The following is a 22,913-nucleotide window of genomic DNA, read 5'->3' on the forward strand; positions in this document are numbered from 1 at the left end:
CATCCAGTCATATATTACACAGATCGGAACATGGTTGTGACGGTTACAGGGTCTTGGGAGGGGGGTTTCATGGGCATTGCGGCCAGTTGGATTAGTGGCTTCCTAACATGCTCGTGGAGTCCTTGTTGTGGAGGTGCATGGAAGTTTGACTGATGAAGGCCGGGTACAGTGGGGCCGGGAAGCTGTGCTACAGGCACACGGGTCCCACGAGCACGCTACAGCAGCTGAACAGGTAACTGCCCCACAGCTGCGCAGGCACAGGAGCGCTGAGGGAGAATGCTTCAGCAACGCTCATCCCTGCCAGCTCACGCTAGGGCATTTGATGTTGCGACTGACATGCAACTATCGCCCTCCCTGTGCTGCCACCCAGCACCTCCACCCCTCCCTCCCTGTCCCCGCTCAGCCCCAGCCCCAGAGGAGCTCCGTGCTGGAGCTGGGGCTGTACAGGCAGGGCTGCCGGACATGCTCATCCTCCCCTGCCCGCTCCAACATGAGGCAGGAGGGGGACACGCACCAGCAACAACAGCCACGCGCCTGCCCGGCAGTAGTTTATTAAGCTGCAGTAACTGAGTCACGTACCTGGCCCCGATTCCCAGGCGCAAATGTCCAAAGTGCCATCGCACAGCCTCACCCGGGGCCTCTTCAAGAGGTTGGAGCCTTACTGGGAGGGCAGCAGCTGCACGTCCTAAGCAGCAGGATGCTGGATCAGGCAGGGAAAAGGGGAGCCTTTAAGAGGAGTGGCCAACCTTTGTATCATGCCAAACCTAAGTTAGAGAAGAGATAAAGCAAGGGGCTGAGGACCGCCTGGCCAAGGTTTGGCGAGCAAGACTCCTGCATCCTCTGAAACAGAGCACTGCGTGTCTCAGCTTGTACGGCACAGGGTGTGGGGCCAAGTCAGAGAACGTCCGCTACAGCAACAGGAGAAAATAAATTGTATTAACATGACATGAAGGGCCGTGAGCACAGGGTCTCCTCTGGCAGCACGGTGTGGGTCGTGTTCCAGCGGGGTGGGCAGGGGGAGGAATCGGGAGCAGTTCTTCTCTTGGTGGGCTGAGAAAAGCATCCGCAAGTCCGAACACGACCTCCCGCGGGCTCATACGCTCAGGGGAAGCATGCCAGGCGCTGAGGATGGTCGAGAGGCTCCCAGTCCAGGGGGACCTTGATCAAAGCCGTTTACTGCCCTGAGAAGCAACAAGAGATAGGCCGTTAAATGATGAGCAGCCCCAGGAGATGGCACCGCTCACCTCTCCCATCACCAGCAGCTGGAAGACAGACCCCTTCTCCTCCCTCCGCACTGCATCTGTCATCCTGACTGTACAGTGGCTGCCCGGTGGCTGCTGGAGTGGGGCCAACATATGACCGCAACAGGGCTCCCACCTTTGGCTACAAGGATCGGTGCTCACCCACAGCTAGGGATACATATAGGTGGGTGCTCAACCCATTGTCCGGAGCAATCACGTGCTGGCCAAGGTGACCAGCCCAGGGTGACAAGTGGCTGCTACGCAGACCCTGAGCCCGCTGGGGCTACACGATCGGGTCGATATGGCTGAAGGTGCCGGGCACAGCAGTGCTGCAGGCTTGGTCCTCACGATCAGCTCCCCTTCCCTCTTAATTGCTGCCTGTTTGCCTGGGAGCAGCGCAGACGCCTGTGAGCAATGCACAGCCCCCAGGGCTGTGCAGGCAGCACTGCAGCTCCATCACATAGGGGTGTGCAGCAGGGCTGGGGCCAACTCCAGCTGCATCCCCAAGTCCTTCACGGGTGGCTACACAAGCTCTGCCCAGTAATGGGGATGGACATACACACACACACAGAGCAATGGCGCATGGGCTCTGCGAGAGCAGGCAGGCACATGTTAAAGCACAGCACAGTTGCCTCTACACTACACTACCCCCGGCTGGGGTGCAGTGGGGGCTCTGGGTGCCTCTGCAGCCCCAGGTTCCATGGGTTTCCCCCTTCCCCAGGCGGTTAGAGAGGTGAAGATGTGGAGAACCTGGCTTCCTGGTGGGTTGGGAGAGGAGCACATGGGTCCAACAGCTTTTCCATCTCTACTCTGTTATGGCTTTGACAGATCTTCTGTAATTAGGCTCAACACACAGCATCTGCCCAGGCTCACCATCTGCTGATCACCACCACCACAGCCTTGACAACCAGAAGCAATTACATCCCTGTACCAGGACAGCAAGTCCACCCCCACTGTTGTCCCAGAACCAGCACCCTGCCCTCATGGTCAGGTTTGTAATACCGAAGGTGGGGGGAGAGGCCCTACACCCCGGCAAGGCAGAAAGGTCCTCGCCTCAATGTCAGTCTGCTCCCAAGAGCCTCTGCAGCACTTCACCAGCTCTGCCTGAACCACCAGCACCCCAGAAGATGCCATTTGGATCTCTCCTGGCACAGCTACATTTGTGAGAAGGGACACTTCAGGGGACAGCCTTTGCTGCTTAGATCAGCAAGCTGCGGTGAGTAAAAGCAAGAAGAAAAAGAAGTGTGAGGGCTCTACTGATGAGGAAAAAGCCAACTGGGAGCTAGTGGCTCTGGGGTTCCAGGCTGCACCCGGTGCAAGTGCTCAGAGGAGCACGTCCCCCTCACTGCCATCACTGCCTATGGGACCAATGTGCCATCAGCTCATGCATGGGTGGCTCATGACAGTGTCCCCAGTGCAGCGCAGGGCTGTTTCCACACTCGCTTTCACATGGCACACCGTTCCTGTGTGGCTTACATTCACTGGTGACCTTGCATCTCCTGGATCACGGATGTAAAAACCTTGCCAGCAAACCCAGGAGGCTGCTGCTGTTGCACTGGGCAGTTACAAAATCCTTCCAGAAGAGCAGATGAAGAGCTCAAATCTCAACACTTGCTAGCAAGGACAGATAGATTCCCATGGTAACACGGCTCAGTGCCGTGCAGGGCCAGGCTGCTTCCTTTACCTTTGTTGCTGTTAAACATCCACACTAGCACAGCCTGAAGCACATCCCAGCACCAGGGTCAGAGCAGGGAGAAACCACCTTTCCCACCTCCTCCCCATTATGCTGGAAACTTTAACCCCCATTTGAGTGTTGCTTTGATACTTTTCAAAAAGCAAGTGCCTCCCTGGCTGCATGCAATAAAAAGCTGCTGGAACAGCCTTAGGGGCAGATGTATTTTGCTACTCACATTTGGATGAAGGGGCATGAAGCCAACCTGATCCCGACATAACTCTGCAAATTAGTTATCAGCTAGAAAGCACCCCTGCCAAGTAGCACAGGGAGAAAAAAACCAAAACCAAACAACACCCAACACCAACCAGGATTAAAACGTGGTAGTTTGCTCCCTCTTGAAAGGGTTAGAGAAAAGTGACATTCAACATCAGCAGCCTGGAAGTGCTTGTGTTTGATGAGTCATGTTGAAGCCAAACTCTACAGAATTGTCGTATTTCCTGCACTAAATTCAGAGCTGCTCTTTGTGACTGACAGACACTGTGGGACAGTGCCTGGCTCCTGCCACGTGCAGGATGCGTCTCAGCCAATGCCAGCGTGCTGGGCAGGCCAGGCGGGTCTGCAGCTCAGCTGAACAAGCACCGGTCTCCACCGGGACCTCCCAGCTGTGCCGCCTCCAGCGCAACACGGTGGGACATGCAGGCTGGAGAGGACAACTGATCCCTTTCAAGCCCACAGCAGGTGCCACCCTTCCCCACACAGCCTGTCCTTGCAACCCAGTGATCCCCTGAAGCACTGCATGAGGCCAGGCAGAAGGGGCCACATCCTCACAGCACTCAAACCTTGGCACATTATTCCCCTCTGCACCAAGCGAGCTGCCTTCCTCGCCACCAGGCATTTCCATACCGCCAACTATCCACCTCCTTGACGTGACAGATTTGAATCAAAACCCAACGCGTGACATTAGCACATAGCACTACACCAGGAACGGGCCAAATCAAGCAATACAAACTTCTCGAATATTGCTGTTTCTGGGGCACCAAATGCTCCCAAATTGGGTTTCCAGCACCCAAACTCTGCTGGTGGGAAGAACGCCTCCCTGCAGCTGTTGCCATCTGACGGACCTGCCTCTGCAGGCAGATTCTTCTTTTAAATGAAACGACGCATCTCTAACCCTCCTCAGCTCCTGCTCAGACGCACATTTAGGAGCTTGGGTGCCCTTTTCCATCTCCCACAGGTACACCAACAAGGCCAGGAGCCACGAAGCCATCAGATTCTCAGCACAGATGCCACATGGACATGACAGGAGTCTGCCTAAATCACCTGTGTCACAAATAATCCAGTGATGCCCGAAACAAAAAGGGCAACCAAACCCCATTGCAGAGCCAGGGCAGCAAGAGGATGAGTAAGTGTTACATGTTACAAGTGTTAAACAGCACAAGGTGTGGAGTGCTCACGGCACTGCAATGCACAAGGGAGACATAAGAAGGGTTTCTGCTGAAGCTGGAAAAGATAGAAACCCCATTTAGAAGCCTTTTAAGGTTTCCCCATTGTTTGCTAATTAAAAAAATAAAGCAGGAAGGCAGCACAGAGTGCTTATTTGTAGCAGCTTCTCCCAGGATCAGCTCCTGGAGTCAGTTACCTGCATTGCTCACTGCATCCTGCCAGCCTAAACTTGCCCTCAGTTCAGAAATAAAGATAAAGCAGTGGCTCTGATTTGCTGAAAGCCACTTCAGTAAGTGGGGCACAGGAAAAGGCTTCAAATAGTAGCAGCAACTGGGGGGATACTGAAAACTGGCATTATGGCTGAGCTTACTGAGGTCTTACCCAGCCATGGATTTATGTTGCTAACACGAAAATGCACAAAAAAGGGAAAAGAAACCAGCATTACTGCAGTCAAAGTTAAAGGAAAATAAAAGACATTAAACAGAGCAACTGTAAAACATAACAAATAAAATGTGCTGTATGACTGGTGCCTAACTTCCCAGAAGTGAGCTGGGAAGAGAAGTCCTTGTCCTTGGTCTTCAAGGTCTCAGACAGCACCAGGAGGAGCACATGGATTGCTCCAGCCTTTGGCCACTCTGCCCAGGCCTGGCACACACACGGGGCTGCTGCACGGAGCTGATGTTGCCTGACGGCCTGGAGACCTGCCCGCAGTGATTAATCCAGCCAGATCACTTGCCTCCTGCTTCTGCCTCATTTCCATATCCCTCAGACCCAACCCGACCCACTCTGTGGGGCCCACGCTATGCTCTTGCTCTGGACTTCCTGAGAAACCAGGCTCTGGTGCTTCAAATGGAGTGGAAAGCACCAGTCTCTGCTGGAAACTCTCCCTGCAGTGGTTTCTGATGGATGTTCCTGACTGTCAGTCCCTACAGTGGTGTGGACTTTGTGCCCATTTCCAACCGCTCTCTCTGCCCTGATTGCTAAAGATAGATTTTTTTACTCATTAAACTGTATTTCAAGCTGTACTTAGCACCTTATCTCCAAGACTCCCTCAACATTAAGTATCCAACAAAACCTCAGCAGAAGATTCTCCTGTAGCTGAATAGCCCAGCCTGAGGAGTAAATGGATGTGGTCAAAACACACTTGGAGACGAGCCCCGCAAGAAAACAAGAGGAAAAGTGATTTTTCAGGCAGGTCAGTGCTTTAAAACACATCACTTACTTACTTACTCTCTCAAGCAGCAGTAACAACACAAGGAGGTAGAGGAATGCCCAGCACGGAGAAGTAAAGAGGAGGATGGGGACAAAGCTGTGGCAGATTAGGCTGCTAGGGACCTGGACTTTTCGATAGCATGGGGAACCCTCCATGCTCCCTGGAGAGGCAGGTGAGTGAGACTAGCCCGACCCTTAGCTGCTGCAGGCCTTGCCTGCACTGAGTCCCTGTGCTGCAGGGTCCCCTCCCACAGAGCCCGTGACACCGGTACCTGCGCAGCCTTGCTGGCATGACTGTGCCACCCCGGGTGGCTCCAGCTGGCACGGCTGTGCTGGGCAGGGGTGGTGACACCGAGCAGGAGCAGCACTGTCTCTACCCATACGCTTCAGACCACACCGTCCTCTCCCCCTGCTCTGTAACCCTGGCCAGCTCCCAGCACATCTGTGCTTTTGTTTGCTTTCTCATCAGCCAGAACCACGGCAACTGAGCATCGGCAAGCCAACAGTCAACAAAATGTTGAAGGAAAAACACGACCAAAGGGCAAACTAACTTTCAAAATTAACTAAATTAACAGCAGCAATACTTCATCCTCTATCTCTGATGTAACTGATTCAATGAGAAATATGCATGTATTTGAAGAAAAATTAATTAGATCAAGAAAGCAAGCAGCACTCAATCTTGTGGTTGCAACAGATAACAGCATCAGAGAAGTTTATCTAAAGTAAGGCGAAAGAGAGAGATTATAGCCTCAGGCTTTGATCATGGACTATTAGTTTATAATGCTAAGAGAACTACCTCATGCAGTTAGCATAACCACCAGCTCTGCAACTCCAAGCACCAAGTTAAAATGCATGCAGCTTATCATCGCAAATGAATTCATTTACCCATGACCAAGGTGGGGAATATGACCTTTTCACGCCTAGTGGAGAAAAATTGAAACAGTTTATGCACACAGTAAAGACATTCTCTGGCATAACCCTGCATGCAAGAAATGGGGCAAAGCAAAGGTGCTAAAACTAAACCTCACCAGACCTCTCATCTTTGACCTCTGCATAACAAGACTCTGCTCTGCACGGGTGGGCAAGGGGTCCTATTTCAGTGACAACTGGCACTTCCACCACACTCCACTGCTGCAGGCGCATGACCCAGATAAAAGCCTAGAGCATTGCAAAGCACATTACAGGACACGGGATTACTCACCTGCATCTGAGTTACCCACAGTTCCCTCTTTTCCAGGGAAACTTTTTTATAAGGTGGACTAGGGAACAGAAAGAAGACCCCGATTTCACATCCTGATGTATTATGATCAGGGTTGTGGATAACAATGTCCACTGTGTAAATGTACCTACATGCTTCTCGAGACTGCTAGAAGGGTGCAAGCAGAGGTGCTCCTCACAGTCAAACTTTAGCTTGTTTTATTAAAACAAAGCCCAGGAGATTCACAAAAATAACCTAAGAATAAACATCAGCTACAAGGGCTTTGTCACTCAAGAGTGTAGGAAGGGGAGCGAGGGAGCAGTGAACAAGGAGTTAGTGCCCCAAGGAACAAACGGCCCACGTTGGCTCACATGCTGTCTCAGCTCTGCTGTTCCTGCTGTTCAAGTGCCAGGCCGCTGCAGAGCCCATCAAGGTCAGAGCCATTTTGTTCCCCAACTGGATCGAAGTTAATAACCAATTAAGAACAATTACAACAGCAAAAAACAAGTACCTATCTGAGAACACCCTCAGGTACTGTTCTGCCATGCTCTGGCATCTAGACAGAATCAGCATGTTCCTGAAGGAACTAGTCTGTGGGAAACTAATCTTACACCAGACATGGTTGCGTTTTAAAAAAAGTAGGTAAGTCCTGACTCTTCCAATTCTCCAGCAAAGCGTTGGTGCAAGCCCAGCTGTCCTCCAGGCCTCCCCTAAAGCAATGCTCCCCTATGCCAGCTCCTGCCTATCACTGTCCTCAGCTGCCTGCTCAGCTCCACTCAGCAAGCAAAGAGCAGGTGTTTAATGGAAGATGGAGACTTGTTAAACATTTTAACCAACAAAATGGCAGAGGAAGGAAAGTAAATGGAACTGTAATGATGTGGCTGAGTTACCTCTGTCCCAATCCCACCACCCAACAAACGGCTGTTCTTTAGGCACTGGCTGCAGATTGGATAGGATCTATGATGAGACATGGCTGTTTCAGGCTCCAGCAACAATCAGGGGCAGGGAGGAGAGTACAGGGGCTGGAGAAAGAGGAGGAGAGGGGAAAAGAAAGGGCATGCCTCGACTCAGCCCCTCGTGCCCAGCCACCACAGCACACTCTGGATCTGATGCCTGCCAGCGAAGCATGCCAGCATGGCTGGGAGCTCGGCTGCTGCTACAGTGTCCAGGCACGATGGGGCTGACCTCATTTAGGCAACAGCTTGGTTTAGCTTACATGTGCAGACAAAGTTATACAGGTTTTACATAGCAGCCATGGAGATATGTACACAGCACAGACCTCAACAGGGGCAGCAAGGCAGAGCAGGAGTCGATGTAAGGGGAGAGGCATGGGCCACGGACCCCGCTGTGAACAGCATATGGGGGTGCAGAGGAGGAGGGTAGGGCAGCAGGGCCATGCAAGGATCTCCAACTACTTGCAGATAAGCACATCAGTCATTTCCACCCCCTTTTCCAGCCCACTAACATCCTCCAACTCTGCTGTAGAAGTTATCTTTCAGGAGGCTGGGTTTCTAAGCCTTTTTCAGCTACAACCTGCTCCTAACTCCAGGCAGCCAGCACAGATAACAAGTGTGATGACAATCTGGATAATTAAAAGTAACCCCCACCCCACATAGCAATCAGCTTATTCGTCACACCACAACTCAATATAGCCATGCTGCCTCCTAAGAACAGCTATAATCTCTCCCTAGCAACTACCCTGACAGCTTGCACCTGAAATGTAGCCTGTGCACTGCAAGCGTGAGCACTGCCGTGGTGATGCACAGACCCCAGTCAGCCTTACAGTATACAGACAATCCAAAGGTCTGTCCAGTTTGCACATGACACTGCCTTTGTTAAGTCTCCGAACTCTTCCTTTCCAGAAGCAGCAAACAACAGTGGCTCTAAAAACTCTGAATGCCAGTTTCTAAGATGCAGTTTGCTCTGCTACCCACATAGCAACACGATTCAGCGCAAATGAGGATGATTGTAGGAAGCTCAGCTTCGCTGCTCTGTATATGGCACTCTTCAGGTTGGTAACAGCTCATTTTATTCTCTAAAATAAATTCTGGATTGAGGATGTGCTGAATATTAGCATTAAATTGCACTGGCTTGAGGTTTAGCATGGAAGACTACTACTGTGCAGGGAGCACGGAGGGTGTTTTGCCCAGTGACACCAAGCAAAGCTCACAGTACCACTGTGCTAGCACTGGAGGAGCACTGTGCTGTTTGCCCCACTCCTCAGTGCTCCTCATACAACCATGGAGCTCTGTGTTATGAGGGTCTGTGGGAAAATCCTCCTGCCGAACCACTTCCCATTATCCCACAGGAAGGTCTGACCATGGGCGAATCACGGAAGACATGGGGTAGTTTTTCCTGTGAAAGCAGTTTCTGGCTTCATAGCTGACGCACAGCGCAGCCAGCATGGAGGCAGCTGCCCCCTTGATCAGCCAGAATTACGCTGTTAATGACGTTTTCTTTTCCCCTAATAGAGGGGGAAGTAGAGCAAACAGGGCACCACCCTCCAAGTGAGCATTTGCTGCCTGCACACAGCTGTGCTCACCAAGGGAATCTCCAGATTTGCGGTTAATGTACTTCCCCACACACGAGTGCACCGGTAGCTATGGCAACTCCACCACTACTTACTTGAGATCCTTTTAAAGAGCACGTTCACTTCACTAGCAAGTTTGCTGCCCGGGGTTTTTGTATTAGCTGAGATGCAGCCACAAAGAGATTATGTAGCAGAGGGACAGAACAGGCACTGACATCCTACCAGCTAAGAGACAATCATGCTTGCTTTTCTCTTTGGTTTACAGAAATCAGCACTGTCACCCTCCCCATCCCCTTGAGACTTGGTTCTACAAAATTATTTGTCCTATAGGATGAAAGCTGTGGTGGGCTAAAGACAAGCCAAGAAAAACTTCTGCTCCAAGTAGCACTCTGAAACACACTCCCCTTTAGGGCAAAAAATATACCCTTACTTACCCTTTGTCGAAGAAAGAAGTATGCCCTGGATGAGGGTACTTTGTGCCATTGCTATTCATCATGCCGCTGTTAACGTTCCCTGAAATGTAGGATTTCCGTGATGCCTGGTCCTTTGCAAAATTTCTGCAAGCAGCTAATTTGGATTCTAAGGCCTGTGAAAGGGAAAAAAAAATGTCAAAAATGTAATACCATTAAGAGAAGGTATTTTGCTGCTGAAGTTCAGGCTTTGTCATGACCCCAGGATCACCAGGATCAGGACCCCAGTATGATCACCTTTGGCAAAAACTGAACTAAATGGGAACAAAGCTGTCATTTTCTCTGTCACCCAAACACAGAGGAAACCCACACAACAAGACGCTGAGCAGACTGCCAGCCATGACTCAGTTCCACTAGGGCTCAGATTTTAGGACATATCAACTCTCAGTTAATTACCTAAAACAAGGAAGCCAACTCCTAGCAGAAGTAACCCAAACTTCTTGCTTCAGCAGCTGCAGTAAGGCTGGCATAAGCTAATCAGAAGACTAAGACAGGATCTAAAGCAGAACCTCAAGTTTTAGGAGGGACTGTGTATTTGGAAAGTTGAATTTTTTTCCCCATTTCTTTCTCAATCTTGGCCTGCAAAACAAAGCCAGTTTCTTAAGCCCCACTGATATGTTTCAGAACCAGAGGTGCTACAGTCACAGCATCAGAAAGAGGAATCAAAGGCAGCAGCTAAGCCTGTCTCTGTGGTCTGTACCTCATCTCCACTACTTCCAAGCAAGCCTGGTGAGATCTTTTTCCCCTATACAAGATGACAGTCTCTGCCTCATCCACCAACTCCTGGCAGGAGGGAGACCAAAATCCTGATTCTCTCCTTTACTTCAGAACATCACCTGCCCTTTCTGTCATCCATCACAAACTGACACTTAACTTGAATATCCATCTGGTCTAGCAGAAAGTCCTTGCAACTATTGGTTATGTCCATCCTGTGCACGGCGGCATTCAGACATTTGCAAATGCATGTACTGGAGACAAAAACTCATCTCCCCAAACATGGGGTTTGGTCCTGCTCCAGATAGAAAAATATTCTATTAATAAGGCACTGACATACTATCACAACTAAGTGAACACTATACAGTCTTCTAGAAATCCATGTACGCTTACTTAGTAACTACATAGGCAGCTACCTATCTCTTGGTTTCAAAGCACCTATCAGCTGGAAAAAGCCAGTGTGGTCTGTGCCAAGTGACTCCCTGTCTCAGCTGCAAGCAAGAAAGCTGAGGGGAAAATTCTTGCAGAGAAAGGGAGTCTAAGGCCTGGGACGAGGCATCCTGTGAGTAGCCAAACCCAAAGAAATCCTGAACATCCTACAATTGTTACTAAACAAATGCGTGAACTGGAATTTTGTATCAGTGGCAGAGCGTGTGTCTAAGAGCAGGCTGGGAAAGAAGCATGCTTATTTGGCATTTCCTGTCCTTGCAGAGTAATCACACAGGATTGTGATTAAGCTCCCTAAATCCCCTGCAGACTCTTACTCACAATGATCCCATTTTAAATATGTCACTCCGTAACCCCGAGTCGCCCTGCTGCCCTTTCAAACCAACTACAAGCTCACTGGCTCCAAATGCGAGCAACGAGGTAATTTATTTCAAACTTTGGTAAAAACTGCCTCTACTGCAGATATTGCCATTCTCAGTGTTAACCACAAGAGAGAGAGGAAAGCCAGCGCTGGAGGCTAGACACCAAGGCTATCCATGCTTCCACTCAAAACAGTAACCACTGAGGCATGTCACCAAGCTTCTCATAACTCAAAAGTCATGTCTTTGTTCAGCTGGAAAGCCTGGCATCCTAAACAACACTGTAACAGATGCTTAAACCACTTCTTCCCCACTTACAGTGGTAATCCCTTTAAAGGCTCACACATTTCACTTCTCCATCAACTACAGATGGGAACATTTGGCTTTCTCCTGATTTATTTTCTCACTTTCTTATCAAAGGTTTCTAGATTTTTTTCCATTTTCAGCACCTGTTGCAGATCTCCTAAGGCACATGAGGAGACACTGGCAGCATGATCTCGGCTCCTCACTCGTGTACAGCAAGCACCCAGACTCCAAGGTCCAGCTCTGCATCTTTGTCTCATTACAGAGGAAGCTGCAGGCCCCATTTAAAGTAAGAACAAGTAGCTGACGGTGTCTAACCGCATATAGTAAAGTGCTTGAGAAAATTCTTACTCCAAATATGAATTTTGTCACCCCAAACTGGCATCAGAACCTTAGTAACATGCTTTATAAATCAAGATAGTTAAAAAAAATATATATCACATACTAAACACTGAATGTGGACAATTTGGAAACTACAGCATGTATTCAGCACAGGCCAAGGCCTTGTTGTAATTGAGCACAAGGATGAAAGCTCAGTGACAGCAGCACAGAGCTAGGAATACTTCGGTTCAGAGCACTCACCCCCACTTTCCGTAACAGATCTCCCACAATGTTGAGTGCAGATATTCTAGCTGAAGGAGTAAGGGGGCTGGTACCAAATCCATTTGGTATAGCTGCAAACACAGACACATTTTATTATATGCTCCACTCCTCCACAGTTGGGTTTGGTTTTTTTTTTAATTTAAATAAATCAACTTCTACATAAAAAGGTAAATCTAAAATCTTACTGCAGACTCTTTGTACAATTACCCCACAATAACTCACAGACTACATGATCACTAGCCATGGAAAAATTAAAAGCTTAATTCCTGTCCACTGCCCTCTTTCCCATTAGACCTACATGCAGAGTTCACGCACTCTCCATCTGCAAGGTTATTGCCTGCAATCCATCTAATCCAGCCAGAGGTTTCTCTGGAATCTACTCTTTCTAATTTGAAAAATAATGTATTAATCCTTGTAACTGTCCAGAGCCTTCCAGATGGGGAAGGGGAGTGGACTAACATCCTGCTGCCTTACAGAGAAAACAGGACCCCTGAAAAGTATGTGTGGTAACAGAGAATCTAGACTGTCAAATTACTGACCCCTGTTTACCCACCACTGCTACTCCACATTTAAGCAGAAATATCAGTCACTGCATTTCCCTGCAATCCTAAATGCTCTACTGCAGGCATCTACTGCAGAGTGCAAACACCCACCTCTCCCCGCCCCCCAAGCAGTATCTAAGCTTCACTGTCCTTTTCCACGCTATTTACTCATTGTACTCCTTAAATGCACCCGATGCTACCCCAGGATTTAAACACACCTTATGCAATGCATGTGGGATCCACACGTACCTACATTTACTTCAAATTCACTAACAAGCAACTGGTCTGAAATTGTTACCAAGCTGAACATACTGCCAAACAACTAGACACAGTTTCTATGAATTATACCTTTTGGGGAAGGAAAACTGTTTTCTGATCCTTTTCCAACGGGCGTAGCTGGCAAGGAGAGAGACGCCTGGACAGCCGAATCCATCTTTTCACAGTCTAGAGTCGGAGAACTGGGTGCTGACTTTCGAGTGACTTCTTGTTGTCTTTCCCGTACTGCTAGCTCTTGCCGTAAATCTAAGAGTTGAGAGAAGAAAAAAACCCAAACCCCCAAAATACAGATTAGTGACTGATTTCTATAACAAATACCCTTTCTATTCATTTGGGAGGGAGGAGGAGGAGACACTTTGCAACAACCCTATATTAATTGCCTGCTGCTGGCTTTCTCCAGCAGCGAGGACCCCCACCTCAGAGCAGTCACAGCCCAATACCATCACTTCCCATTACAGCTGGGAGTAGAGAGGCAGCAAACAGAGCCCTCCCCAGACCAGAGAGCTGCATGGTCCCAGCGAGCATGACAGGTGACTTAGCCTCAGTGTTTTCCCCATCTGTAGTGCGAGTCCCATGGAAAGTCTGTTACAAAAACTGTAGCTGGTCACAAATGACTGCTGAACTACATTCAGCTCCTGCTCAAACAGAGGTTGGAAAAAAGGAGGAATGACCTATTCTCGTGTTTCCAATTCCCCACGTTATTATTCCACTTAATAATCCACAGGACTCCACACTAGCCAAAGGCAGTCAAAGGGTTGTATCCAGTTTCTCGATGCCTCGACAAGTAAAAGAGCAGACTGGAGAGGCCGAGTAGTCCAAATGACAGGGAAAGAGATCGGAGATTAGGAAACCCATGTTTTATTCTCACCTCCTCTCCAGACTGCTGCTTGCCCTTATCTTGTCCCCTCCCATTTTCACACATATTTGCTACAAAGAGCATCCAGCACAGCTCAGCAATGAATCTACAAAATCCTTAGAAGGGACTAGATGCAAATAAACAATATGTTACAAGGCAGTTGTTCCTTTTTGGGTAGAGCAACTTAATCTTTCACAGACCTCTTATTCCTTGCCTCAATTTGGTACAACGTGCAAGGGCAAAATTAGTTGTACATTACAGCTTTTAAAGTTATCATAAATATTTAGAACTGATTTTAAGTAAAACAGCACAGCTGAAATGCAAGTCTATTTGGACTCCTAGAAAAGGATTTATGGCTGTTCAATCAGAAATGTTGTATTTCAGTTTGACACCATATCAGTTTTTAGTGGCTAGTGTTCCTGCTTGCTGTCAGGAGAAATAACATGCAGCTTTGCTACCCTAACAAATGCTAAAAATTTCCAGGTGACTCATCCAAGAAACAAGATGTCTTTTTTGTCGATTATTCCAGTGTTCTAGAAAACAGTCCCCTAGGTTTTGCTGTTTTTTCCAGTACTACTGCCCTAACTCCAAATTACAATACATACCTTTCCTCAGAAAATACTTAATCACCTTTTTCATACTTATTATAAAAACCCTGTGCTTCCAATAGAGGCTTTCAATTTGTGGGGCACAAGCTTGCTTCAAAGAGGTTCACAACGGAGAACAACAACAAAAAATCACAGCCTGTTGTCAAGTATGTTGTCTTACACTGAGGTCTAGGCCTTAACTGAGGAATTATTTTAGAAAGCTTCACTAGGGAAACAAAGTTAAAAACCACTGATCTCTAAACTGCATTAATGGCAGGCACAGGCTTATGCGCAGATCATCCCCACTATTAAGAGAAATCAGTTTCCACCAACCATTAAAAAAAAAGCTTCCCCAGCACCCTCAGTGTGAGATCCTACAGGGGAATTCCCAACTCCTGATCATATCCCAGAACACTATCCCAAACAACTCTGATCCCACAGGTCTAACCACAGTCTTTACTGGAATATCTTAAATAAACCAGGCAATTTCCAAGAGGTTTAGAAGGAACACAGGAGACAGGATTTTTAAAGAAAGTTATTTAACCATTTATCATGTATTTCCCTGTCATCTCCTGTGCTTTCCCTTCCTATACAAGGCATAAAACCACAGCGAGTGGGAACTTTTGAAGCACACTTCCTCAGTTCTATTATATCTGTAGAACATAGTATTTTTGTACTTACCTGTGTTAAAAATCCTGAATGAATCTGGTATTAATTTTGCCCTACATGAGGAAATTTTTTCTCCTAGCTACATTGGACGTACAAAGAATAGAGAACATACTGTTAGTAATACCTAACGCTTACATTACACATCCAGTTCAAGTCTCATTATGTGAGGCTTTCTATAAACATGAGCTTTGGTTGCTACATGTCTCTCTTAGCAAGCCAACAATGTACCAAGACACAGAACTAATCAAGCAAGCCATACCTCTTGCTTCATCCTTTAATCTCTGTACAGAAACTAGCAACGATTCCTTGTCATCCAGTTCACTTTCTAAAAATGCATTTCTCTCAATAGCTTGGTTCAGCCTTTGTTCAAAGTCTTCCAATGAAACTATTGTTGCCCTAGAAACAAAATCCAGAATATTAGGTTCTTCAGCTCAGACAACATAAAAGAGTATTCAAAAACATAATAGAAGAAAAATGTTAGCAGGGCCTACATTCAAGTTAGTCATTTGAAAGCTATGGAAATGCTTCTTAGAAAGGACTAATAAACTCCAAAGCAGGAGAATAAGATGAAAAGAACATGATAGCATCCGGCTCTCAGAGATGTACCAAAGAGCTGGGAAAGAGCCAGTCCAGCGCACCCATCTCCATTTTTCCCAAGTCATGCTCCAAAGCCATACATTTCATCAGTGCATTAGCTCAGGTGGCGCTGTACTCTCCAGAGCTCTGGACAGGCAACAGCCCAGCAAATGCAGAAAGCAGGGCACTGGGATATTACCTAAGACCCAATTTGTTCCATGATTTCAGTGGGATAACTCATGTGTGTCAAAAGTTAGTCATGAGGTTAAGAGCCTTGGGGAAACAGGGCCTCAGCTCTCAGATCTTTTTGCCAGATAGCCAGAGGCTCATTCCTGGTCCCACTGAATCAATGACAAAAATCCCATTCAGCAAAACGGAAGCATGACCTACTCCCAAACTGGGTGTTTCTAACAGCAGCTTGTTCACATTATGCACTTATACAGGACACAGTTGTTCCCTACAGTCATTAAGCTGTTATGCAAGGGAAGAGGAGACTCCTTTGGCCTGCTTTATTTAACAGGGACTATGTAAAGCATTAGCTTCTTACTTCAAAGGGGCTTTGAGCTACAAGGATCACAAATATATTATAAGAGTCACCTAGGTGGAAGTATCAAAAGCAGTGCACTGGCCTGGCTTGCTCTAAGCCTGCTTGCACTGCTTGTTTCTCACAAGAACATGAAGCACTTTCCTCCCCCTGCCTCTCCTGCTGTAACATAATGCTACCAGCTCATGGAGGTGAACTCCAAGGGTAAACTGCACGGTTCAAAGAATCAAATGTCTTGGGGTTTCTTTGGGGTTTTTTTGAGTGTGTGTTATTTTCCCTTTTAAGGAGCATTAAAATGATCAATCTGAGTAGCAAAGAAAAGATCTAGTGAAGACTTTAAGGAAAGAAGAGGTTTGCAGCCTTCACCTCTTTGCACGTTCCAAGTCATCATTGGCCTGCTCCAGCTCCCTCACATACTTATGCAGCTGATCTTTAATGGCCCGTGTCTGGCTCAGGTCATCCTCTAACAACGACACTTGCTTGTAACTTTGTGCATACTGGTGCTCCAGTTTCTCCTGAAAGAAAGAAGTAGCAGATAAGTATCAGTCACATACACTATCCAAACCAGCAGCAGTAAAATGGGACAAAGAAAGTAACATACTCCCTGCAGTCTGCTGATGTGGGATTGCTGGTAATACAGAGAAAAACTGGAGAGTTAGAAGGAACATGCTCTGAACATCAGAACTGGACACAGTATAAAATCACAGATGCTGCATTGTACGCAGACATCTCACCACGACACAGCTGGCTGATCAGAGATGCATCCCTGAATCTGTTCCCAACAGCCTGCACTGACAGCTGCTCTGAAGCCTCAAACATCTAGGAAGCCAGAAAGAAACCTAACTGCACAGCCTCCCTTTCAGTGCCTCTCCCTTGACAATAGTCACACTGTTTCCAGAACTTATCTGACATTGCCATTAGCAAAAATGAGAGCCACTGAAATCTGTTACAAAACCTCCAGGTCCACAAGCTCATCTTCAAAAGCCTGGAAGAATTCATTCCCAAACATGCTCTCACCAGCTCTGAGGGTATGGGTAGGGGCTTATAGAAGAAATACTGACGTTATAAAACACGTACTGACCTTATAGATTTAGCTGGGACTGGATGCGCATACAAGTAATGCCATAAACTTTATTTCCACCGGGTAAATTTCCAACCTTTGCCTTCACTAAACCAACCCAACCTCCAAAAGAGGCAAGAAATTGTTAACACAGAGGGATCAATTAAAAGTCACCTTCTGCATATGCAGATCCTTATGCAATTCCTGTCTCCACAAATAGGGCTGTTAAGAAAGAATCAAGAGATTTTCTCTGAAAGATGTGCGCAAATCACCCATCTTCACCTTTCTTTAAGGTCTCATAAAACCAAGGAGACCTTCTGGGCAAAAAAACCTAGTATGCTAAGAAAGATGATAAAACAGTGGTCTGACAAAACATACTTGTGTTGTGTGCCCTGTTGCTATGATGTTGCCAGTGTAACGAATAAAGCTACTACTTGGCAAAGCCTAAAGAATTCAAACAAATGAGCACAGACTCCATGAAAAGTTTCATAATGTGAACAAGAAAAATTCTGCCAGAAATTTCCCTGGTAAGTTGCTGGCCTTATTAGGAGTACATGCCATACCCAAGTCTGAATCTTAAACAGACAACTTCTTTACTTCATTTGGATATTCAGTGGCCAAGAACAGATCAGACAATCTAAAATGAGATCCAAGACATATCTGTAAGAAGAGGCAATGCTGTTACAGAAAAGACCTACCTTTAACGTTTCCACTTCATACTTCAGTCTTTGGTTATCTGCTTGCAAATCTCTATTCCTTTGCTCAGCTTGCACTAGCTGTGCCTCCAACTCAGCTTCTAATTCTCTGCTTCCCTCCTGAAATTCAGCCAGCTCTTCACGAGCTTCCTGGAAGCTGTGAGGAAAGGATTTAATCAGTTGAAAATCCAGTATCTCCCAAGTTAAAACAAAATCCACAGCTCTTTTAAAATAATAAGCTGAAAAAACAAGAGTTTTGAAGTACTTAAGTGTCATCCATAGACCTCTAAGGGGAAAATAAAAAATGGGGAAATAGAGGAATTACATCATTAAGCTTAGCTATAAAAGGAAATTAATCCTCTTACATCAAACAAACAGCTACATTAAATGCATGTGTGAATACAAACTTGTATCAAAGCTATTTGCAGGATTCATGGGAGCCTGACAACCACTTTGTACTCCATTAGATTTCACTGCTAGTAGGATAGAGTCAATGAATTAAACAAACATTTAACCAGGTTTTGGCCAAAAACTGGAAGAGAGAACAATAGTTTCTGGATCTCTGCAATACCTGGAAATTTAAGGTTCTTGAAAAGCGGGAAGGTTTGAGTCTTAGGGTATTGAACGCTGTGGCAGGAAGCCAGCACATACCTACCTTATACTACTGCAAGTTATTAAACACTAAAAGTAGCCACTCCACATACTTTGCTTATTAAATTTGCATCTTTACCATATGCAATAGCTCAGCTTTTAGCAAGCAGCAGAGAAAACTAAAAAGGTTTTAGGAAACAAAATATCCACTGGTGTCCAAGAGAGAATTTTCTGACACCCCAAACCAGCTTAGGTTTCTCCATGTGGACAGGACCCTCCACATGCCCACCCCCGCCCTAAAAAAAACCACCAAAACCAAACAAAACAACAGCTTGCACCTTGGACTCTCTGGTCTTGAGAGAGCTTTAACTGGCTTCATCTCAATTGCACAAGTAATACTGAATGCAAGGAAAGCTTTCCAAAGAAAATAAACTGGGAGCCTCCAACGCCCCCCACTCCAGAAAAATCCCAAACCCCACCCCCCACAAGAAGCACAGCATTACTCAAGACAACAACCTCTCTTGTCATTTTTGGTAACCAAAAAGCCCTGTGCCCCCTAAAAGATGCAAACCAGTCCATGCCAGTACAGGCTGGACTGTGAGCTACAACAAACTTCAATAAATTGCAGCAGACACCAAATCAGCCACATTTCATACCAGTAATTCAACTACAAGAAGCTTGAGGGAACAGTAATGATACAAGGCAAGCCCAAAGGCACCTTCTTATGATAAAACATCAAGATACTACTTAAGGCAGCAGTTTAATTATAAAGAGATGCACATCATCGCAAAAGGGCTCTGCTCTTGCTCAAACATGCTTGAAACATAGCCTGGAGTTCACAGCATGGTAACACTGTGCAAGAAACAGTCAGCTCCCACAAGGCTGGAAATTTTAAAGCTGGATTTAAAGCTGGAAATGCAGAGATTCTTTCTAAAATATCTAATACTATCTTGGTGCAGCCTTGCAGAGAAATAGATTAAACAATGTTCCAGTCATTAAGAACCAAAACCAGCCTGTAAATCTACAACAGTACCTTTGTTTGTACTTCAAGGAAAGCTCTTTCCAATATGCAGTTTCCTCCTTTAGACTCGAAAAAGTCGGGATTTCTTCAGTGTCCATGATCAATACAACCTGCAGGATACAAACATAAGAATACACTCAGGATAAATAGACAGGCAGATCATCCCCAAAACTGCTGCTAAGTACTGGGCTTCATCACCACGGCCTTTCTAACAGCAGCATCCAGATTTGGCACCCACAAGCGGGATGTTAACGATCCCTAACAAGCATCATTCAGCACAGAGACCTGCTGCAACAAGCAATGTAATTTTATCCAGCTTCTGGAAACGCTCATGCTGCAGCCTGAAATGAGACCAGAAATTTTGGCTGTATTTTGTACCTACCACTGAAACAGTAGTTAATGCCACAAGCCCACTTAGGACCACAGCTGGTAAGGATATTAAAATTTACAGCTATCACAGTTTCCACTTTCGTTCATAAAATGTTCTTAAAGAGATTTTTGCCTCCTGTTGCCAACATAGCAATGCACACTACAACTCCTATTTGAGCTGCAAAGGCATGTAATGAATGAGGACAAACACTCTGAGGTCAACCGCTAACACGCTGTGCTATGGAGATTAAAATTCAATTTACTCTTCCTATGTTGAGTCCTAGCTAATTCCTGCTTTTGTGTAAAAAGCATGCAGGTAACAGAAGTTATCCACATAGTTTTGCTCCCTCTGTCCTCTCAAACAGACAAGAAAGACCAGCCTCTCTCATAAAATTACATGGTCATGTCATGTCATACAACAGTGCTTCCACCCTGGAACTGTTCAGAGGACCAATTTCCCACACCAAGGCAGGTGGACCACACTCTCTGGATGAGGACCTCCTTTCTTCAGCTGCTTGGACCACTGGATGCCATTTGCATTGCTGCTCGGCTATTAGCTGGTGTAAGAAATGCAACCCAATGTGTACTTTTTATACTGCCGCTCAGGAACGGAGCAATACACAGTCCAGTGGGACACAAGACATCTGAGGCTTCAACACACACCAGGACTCAGAAGCTGAAGAAGATGATGAAGTGGTGGTCATAGTCCTGCCATACACAGCAGGACCAAGAGAAATGTTCAGATAAGCACAGTTCCCGACTGCAGCCAGGAGATGCACCACACCATGTACCATTTCTGAGCTCTCCCCAAGCAATCCCACAACTCTTCTATGGGTAGGCATCTTTTTTTTCCTCCCCAAAAGCCAAGACTCAAATTCTGTTATTAATACCCAGAAAAGAATAAGGTGAAACCAAGCTCTTATCTCTGTAAGGCAGAGGCTTTAAACAACGCTTGCATCAAGCTCATCAATCAGCGATAGCTGACCTAGAAGTCCTGACTTTCACACTCTAACAGCCATCAATAGCCAACACTGTCCCTTCAGGCCTAAAATTGTCACACTAATATGTCCTGCATCTCAGTGACCCACATTTTAGAAACCTAAAAGTGGGACAAAACAATCCCATGCTTTCATCAGAGGGCAGACAGGCTCATTTCAGAGACTGGCATTTAGCTCAGAAATAAAGTGAGGCAGAGCTGGCACATTTGTTCTTCAGCTGAGACAGCAGCTGCCACAATCCAAGGGCACGAGATCACATTTGTACAGAGGGTGCTAAGCACCTCAAAACCACCCCAACTCTTGCACTGTGTTTATTTAGCTTTACAGCTTTATTGTAGAAGCAAGTTTGCCATGAATCAGGTCTCCATGCTGCCCGAGAGAACTGATGGTGTTTCATTTTCTGCATTGCCCTGTACTGAGAAACTAAAACACATATGTGGAACCATTATAATTCCCCCTAGCACATACACTTTCAGTGCTGCTGTACCTCTTCAGATAAAAATTTCTTCGGGTGTACTTGCTTCAGTTGTTGCACCTGTTACCAAGGCTGCTTAATCACAACACAAGGACAAATCATAAGTCCTATGCAAAATACTGTTTACAGTGGAGGTAGAGACCATGAATCACCTCCCAAACTGTGGCGGTTTCGCAGCCGGGTGCATTAAGGAAAGCAGACATCTGCTGTGACTCAGGCACGCGTCAGGCAGCTCCTGAACTGCAATTTAGATTGCCAGGAAGAGGTCGGCTCAGCTCGGCTACCGCTGCATGGCTGTGTGCTGTCCATAACATCAGTCCTGCACTGATCTCACTGAAATCACTTCAGTAAAACCTTCTCACCTTTCGCTTTAAGGCACTCGGCTCTAAACCGGTGCACTCAGAGAGGCTTAGATCAGCAAGCAGCACATTTTCCCCAAAATAAATGAGGCATAGCACAGAACAGGGTCAGCTCCCGCAGCTCCAGAGGAGCTGACCTCAAAGGGTAAACAGTCAGTAAACCACCCGTCAGCAAAATTCAGGATGCGTTTACAGAAAAGTTTGTACAAGGAAGTACCTTACATCATTTCCTAGAAATAGAAGAGATAAGGTACGCCTGGGCCCAAGACTCCTTCCTGTCTGCTGACCCGGGGCACACCCTTGGAAATAAACATCTGAGGAATCCCTGCAAACAGGCAGTCTGCCTGAGAAGCAGGAAGGGCTGCCTGGGACCCACAAGTGCTTACAGAGTCACTAGCTGCTGATGCAGAAGATAGTTTTTGCCCCCCTCCCTTGTCAAAAGACCCCTTCCTTTTAGAACCAGAGGGAGGAGATTCAGCCCTGCGGTACTTCAAGCCCCTTGGCAGCAACTCTTCCTTCCCAAACCCACCCCGCGGGAGCAAGCTGACCTTTTCCAAGTCTACCATCCCTTGCCCACCTTGGTTAAGCAGGTGATAGCTCATGATTACCCAAGCCTGATGACTACCATCATGCCTGACGCTATCAGCATAGATTTTTGATCTGCTAACTGCATAAACACCTATACCAGGTGCTAATGCCAGTGTGCAATACTAAGGCCCAACATCCATATCGCAGTTTTTGTACACAGTTACATGACTTGCCTTCCGCCACGTGCATGGGGGACAAGAGAAAGAGAGAGCACCACCTATACACACTCTGCAAACAAGGTGGTTCAGGGCCAAAATACTAGTCTGTGAGTTGGGAGATGCAGACAGCTTCCAAACCTGCCACCAGCACACACGTAGCCATAAGTAAATCACTTCTGCCAACCTTCAAATCAAATCAAATCATTAAGTTTGGAAAAGACCTCTAAGACCATCAAGTCCAACCTTAGCCCATTCCCTCTATTTATGGTGCAAAAACACGGACCTATCTAAGCATATGTATATGCCTGGCAGAAAGCAACTCCTAGGCATTATCAGAACATAACTAGACAATTT

The 22,913-nt window shown here is 46.7% G+C and overlaps 1 protein-coding gene across 2 annotated transcripts; it reads right to left on the reverse strand.

Moving 5' to 3' along the window:
• Nucleotides 1–425: 425 nt before the first annotated feature.
• On the reverse strand, nucleotides 426–19,724 carry NDEL1 (nudE neurodevelopment protein 1-like 1). 2 transcript variants are annotated; one of them, XR_775150.1, is made up of 9 exons: nucleotides 19,625–19,724; nucleotides 18,004–18,157; nucleotides 16,612–16,760; nucleotides 15,385–15,521; nucleotides 13,086–13,259; nucleotides 12,175–12,266; nucleotides 9,734–9,885; nucleotides 4,895–5,060; nucleotides 1,100–1,181 (listed from the first exon to the last, which is right to left on the reverse strand). XR_775150.1 is itself a non-coding variant. In XM_010579445.1 (8 exons), exons 1-8 carry the CDS (start codon nucleotides 19,708–19,710, stop codon nucleotides 1,094–1,096), a joined length of 1,032 nt encoding a protein of 343 aa, XP_010577747.1. In that variant the 5' UTR covers nucleotides 19,711–19,724; the 3' UTR covers nucleotides 426–1,093. The 2 variants fall into 2 exon arrangements, 1 of the variants encoding a protein (XP_010577747.1); XM_010579445.1 differs by lacking the exon at nucleotides 4,895–5,060 and having other exon boundaries at nucleotides 426–1,181.
• Between the last annotated feature and the right edge of the window lie 3,189 nt (nucleotides 19,725–22,913).

This window comes from Haliaeetus leucocephalus, unplaced genomic scaffold (genome assembly GCF_000737465.1).
Source record: "Haliaeetus leucocephalus isolate CR32 unplaced genomic scaffold, Haliaeetus_leucocephalus-4.0 Scaffold657, whole genome shotgun sequence".
NCBI lineage: Eukaryota > Metazoa > Chordata > Aves > Accipitriformes > Accipitridae > Haliaeetus > Haliaeetus leucocephalus.